The sequence below is a fragment of the Aegilops tauschii genome, chromosome 3 (assembly GCF_002575655.3).
Source record: "Aegilops tauschii subsp. strangulata cultivar AL8/78 chromosome 3, Aet v6.0, whole genome shotgun sequence".
NCBI lineage: Eukaryota > Viridiplantae > Streptophyta > Magnoliopsida > Poales > Poaceae > Aegilops > Aegilops tauschii.
Genome location: NC_053037.3, coordinates 564,014,703 through 564,019,170, shown reverse-complemented (window position 1 = coordinate 564,019,170; position 4,468 = coordinate 564,014,703). Strand labels below are relative to the sequence as shown.

Here is a 4,468-nt window from a genome sequence, read left to right as displayed (position 1 = left end):
TCCAAACACGCTATATGAGGGTAACTCCTAGATCTTAAGAGCATCTCCAACAGCCGCGCCAAAAGGCGCGCGCGGGACGTACAGTGGTGGGAAAGTCGCGCGCGGGAACCGCTTGCGCGCGCGGGGGAAAACGCGGCAGCTCGCGCGCTATTTTTGGCGCACTGCTTCCAGCGTGCCTTTAAATTGCGGCGCTCGCCACGCGCCTATTCCACACACTTCTCTTCCTCTTCCGCTACCACGCCCGCCTCCACCGCTTCCTCGTTTGCTTCCGCTGCCACGCGCGCCACCACTCCAGCGCCCCGCCACCGACGCGCCACCATGCCGCCGCGCCGCCAAGGAGCGTCGGGCTACCGCGGCGTCCGCCAGCGCCCCAACGGCGGGTTCTACTCCGAGATACGGTCCGGCGATCTCCGGCTCGGCCTCGGCACCTTCGAGATGGCGCACGAGGCCGCCCGCGCGTACAACGCGGCGGCGTGGCGCCTAGGCAGGCCGCGCCCGCAGATGAACTTCCAGGACGTCTACACGCTCCAGCAGGCGTTGGACGTCGCCCCGCCGCCTCGTCTTACCACGGCACAAGACCGTGCGGAGCATGCTGAGCGGCAGCGCCGCCTCCTCGTCGCCCAGGAGGACGAGCGGGTCATGGCGGAGTGGCGCCGGCGCCACCCGGAGGACGTCACCTACGAGCAAGCCTACTGGGCAAGGCGCCGCGAGGAGGAGACGCAAAGGCGCCGCGATGAGCGGTTGGACAGGCGTCGGCGGAAGGCCCTGACGATATCGCAGTGCGAAATCGTTGAGAATGGTGGGCAGACGATCTTTACGTCTGGTGATGATCGTTGGGACGACATGTGGCTCGATACCTCGGACCAGACCAGCGAGGATGGCGATGATGATGATGACGACGACGACTGGGAGTAGGCTGTAGTTGCGTATGTAGTTGCACTATATAGTATTTTTTTATGTCGTTGCACTATCTAATAGTTTTTATCTATCTAGGCTATGGAACTAGGTAAAATATCTATGCATCGTTTTTACTATCTATGAATTTTATTTATCGTTTTATTGAAAAAAATGTACGCAATGTTTAGCGCGCGCTGCATTTTAGCGCGGCCGCTGGAGCTACGCGCGCGCGCTTAATTTTAACGTTGCTGCTGGAGCCAGCGCTGCCGGCCGCGCCAAACCAGGCGAACGGCGCGCGGCAAATACGTTTTTTGCGCGCGGCGTGTTGCGCGGCTGTTGGAGATGCTCTAAGTGACATTGCTTGATCTTCATCTTATGTCTTGACTTCCAAGGGATGGTATAGGCGGGCGCTTCAATTCAATGGTTGTTTATACTTATCTTTTAGTAAAAAAAAGATAGAAGTGTAAATGCAAATCAATTCAACGAGCGTTGCATTTGATCCGGTATGTGGAGCATCGCATGGTTGAAATGATGAAAAAGAGTGAATGTCTTATATGTAACGATCCTGAAAAAGTTTAGAATAGCGTGCAATACATCCTCTGCTAGTTAACTAATAACATGCAAAGCAGCTTGAGTGTACGGTAATGCATTAAAAATGCAAGAACATGGACATGGAGGCCATAACCTCTTTGTCTGGAGTTTCGCACAAAAAAAAAAAACTCTTTGTTGGTAGAAAAGATCTCGACAGCAGGACAAGCATAGCCATTGCGTAGCACAGCCAGAGCAGCCGGTCAAGCCAAATAAAAATGAGAGCAGCCGGTGGCGGTTGGGTTGTTCGCTGTCTTGTCTGAGATATGCAGTCCAAGCACTAGTTGTCTCAAAACAAGAGAGTCGACACCGAAGTGAAGCACACCGTGCATTAATGTTTGCTCTGGTTCTATCAAATCTTCCTCTCACACGTTTGTACGCCCATTCATTTTCTTTCCTCATGTGTTCGATCCCTAACTTTATTCCTCATTTACATGCAAATGATATATTGATTATTTGAGGAATAAAGTCTTATTGCTGTCACAAAAGAACATTACCGAGTACTCCCTCTAACTCAAAAATAAATTATAGTTTGACAGACTCGTGCTTTGGCCATCAGTTAGTCAAATAATGTCGTTTGTATTAAAAAAATGGACACGATTAGATTCGTACACATTTGTGTTAAAAAAAGAGACATGATTAGATTCGTACACAAAAGCACTTTTGCGTGATTATGATTTTATGACCATTGACTAAATATTGAACCAAAGGATTATGGCCAAAGCATGAATTTGGGCAGTCAAAATACACCTTTTTTAAGTCAAAGGAAGTACATACTATGATGATTCCAACGTGACACACGGTTAAAAAGACATCATAGCCCGGATGCCACAAAAGGTGCGTGTTGCCTACTTGCCTTGTTCCCCATTGACGCTAGCTAACCCGGACTATATCCACCCGCTGCAACCCGCCAGTGCGCAATCTACACTGCCGACTCACTCACTCTCGGCCAAGATTACACAATGGTAAGTAAATGACCTACAAGTACCGCCAGACCGCCTGCCAGCAGCCTACTTGCTCGTTCTGGTCCTAATAGTTACTCCTAACCCCTACGGTCGCGCCTCATACCTACAACCTCCTTCGACCAGGCGAGTTATCATGCAACCCCAACTCCCTCACGTGGACTCTATGACGTCCTTCTCACCATGGGGTGCTCATCATTCGCGACAAGCTCTTCTTTCACCCTATGCACCCTGTGTGCCTCGTCGTGGACCATGTCTCCGATGCTTCACGTTGACACGTTTGATTCGGGCACCAGTACTTTGACGGGCTGTGGGTGGTAATGTTGTCCGTACTGAGCCCTAGCTCCCTCATGGACAATCCGCTGCTGCCAGGTGTCTACTATTCCTGCATGCCTACTATTCCAAACACGATGCATGTGTGTAACTGATAGATCCTTGGTGTCATTGCTTTCTATTTCTCTTAAGCATCGACATTTGGCAGATGGCGTACGCGACACACCATAGGAAGAATACTGTACAACAATTAGATGTGTATATATTGAGCTAAGGTTGAAGGCAGTGCGTCCCTAATATTTACAATACGAGATTCGAGTTGGTATGGTGGGTGCCTATTAAATATTACAAAGCCCATATCAAGACCATACTTTCTGTTAGTACAATCGAAATTTGAATCAAAACTCTCGCTTTAATTCAATGATCGTTGTATCTTTTAGTAAAAACAATAGATAGAAAATGTGTTTCAGTTTTTTGAGAACAGTGGTTTTGCCCACTGGTTTTAAAGTAAAACCTATGTTAGGTCGTACGGTAAGAACGGAAAAAACATGTGATGATCACTAGACGCCTGCTTATATAAATATACCTCGCCGGTAGTCTTTGTTAATTCAAGATCAACATTGTATTCGTCATCATAATCATTGTGTGCATCATCATAATCATAATCATAGTTCATGACTTCATCAGCTCGGTCGTCGAGATCGAATATCTTATCATCACCCTCCCCGGTATTGTTCAGATATTGGGAGCCGTCATCTGCTTCATTCAGATCATCTGGCCTGGTAGGGCTGCGTATGATCTCGAACAGGGCCTCTTCTCCCTCTCTGCCGGTATTGTCTGCCATAGCTTTTATTTAACTGATACAGAAGAAATATAAAACAATTTAGTATTCAAATTACAATGCATGGATGCAATCAATAAGGAAAAACTGAATCATATAGTACATAATATGCATCGTCTCGAATAATATATAATCTCGAATACATCGTCTCGAATAATATATAATCTCGAATACATCGTCTCGAATAATATATAATCTCGAGTACATCGTCTCTAATAATATATATAATCTCGAATACATCGTCTCGAATATTATATATCGAATACATCACTGGCTAGGTAGCTAATAAAGATCGAATACTACAGAAGAATCTAGGCCACTCGCGGTTCGTGGGGCGCGGGCGGTGGACACCCAAAGAGAAGGAACCATCACAGGATCATATCTCCGGTCATCTGCCCAAAGAACCTGCCAGGTATTGGAGAACCTGACGTCCATAGCAGCCATGTAGCGATGGACGTGCTCGTCCTCCTCCCTGACACGGCGATGCACCACCTCCGGCGGGGCCGGCTCCCTCTGCACCGAATGTGGCCCACGCGAACGCCACCAAAGGAGATCAGGGTCGACGACGGGACCCGAGGCCAGGTTCCTCACCAAGCGGAGCGCCCCTCCAGGTAGCACCTCCCAGTGCCAGCCCGGCGGAGCCCAGTCCCGGACATGGGTCAGCCGGACGTCGTCGCGAACGGGTCGACGGTGAGGATGCGGGCCGGGCATCTTTGAGAACAAATACTATATGCCCGCAAAATGTAACATTATTTAAATGATTGGATTGTGATAACTAAAATTCTATATGCAAATTCTAAATTTTTCTATAACTAAAATTATAACATCGATCATCGTCTAACAATTTGACATTAATCTAATTCATCTAGCTAAAACTAATTCTAAAATTTCTAACATTTCTATATAA

At 47.9% G+C, this 4,468-nt stretch overlaps 1 protein-coding gene across 1 annotated transcript; it reads left to right on the top strand.

The window, feature by feature from the left end:
• The first annotated feature begins 318 nt into the window (after positions 1–318).
• LOC109783475 (uncharacterized) lies at positions 319–915 on the top strand. The gene has a single exon (XM_020342081.1). It carries the CDS (start codon positions 319–321, stop codon positions 913–915), a length of 597 nt encoding a protein of 198 aa, XP_020197670.1.
• The last annotated feature ends 3,553 nt before the right edge of the window (positions 916–4,468 follow it).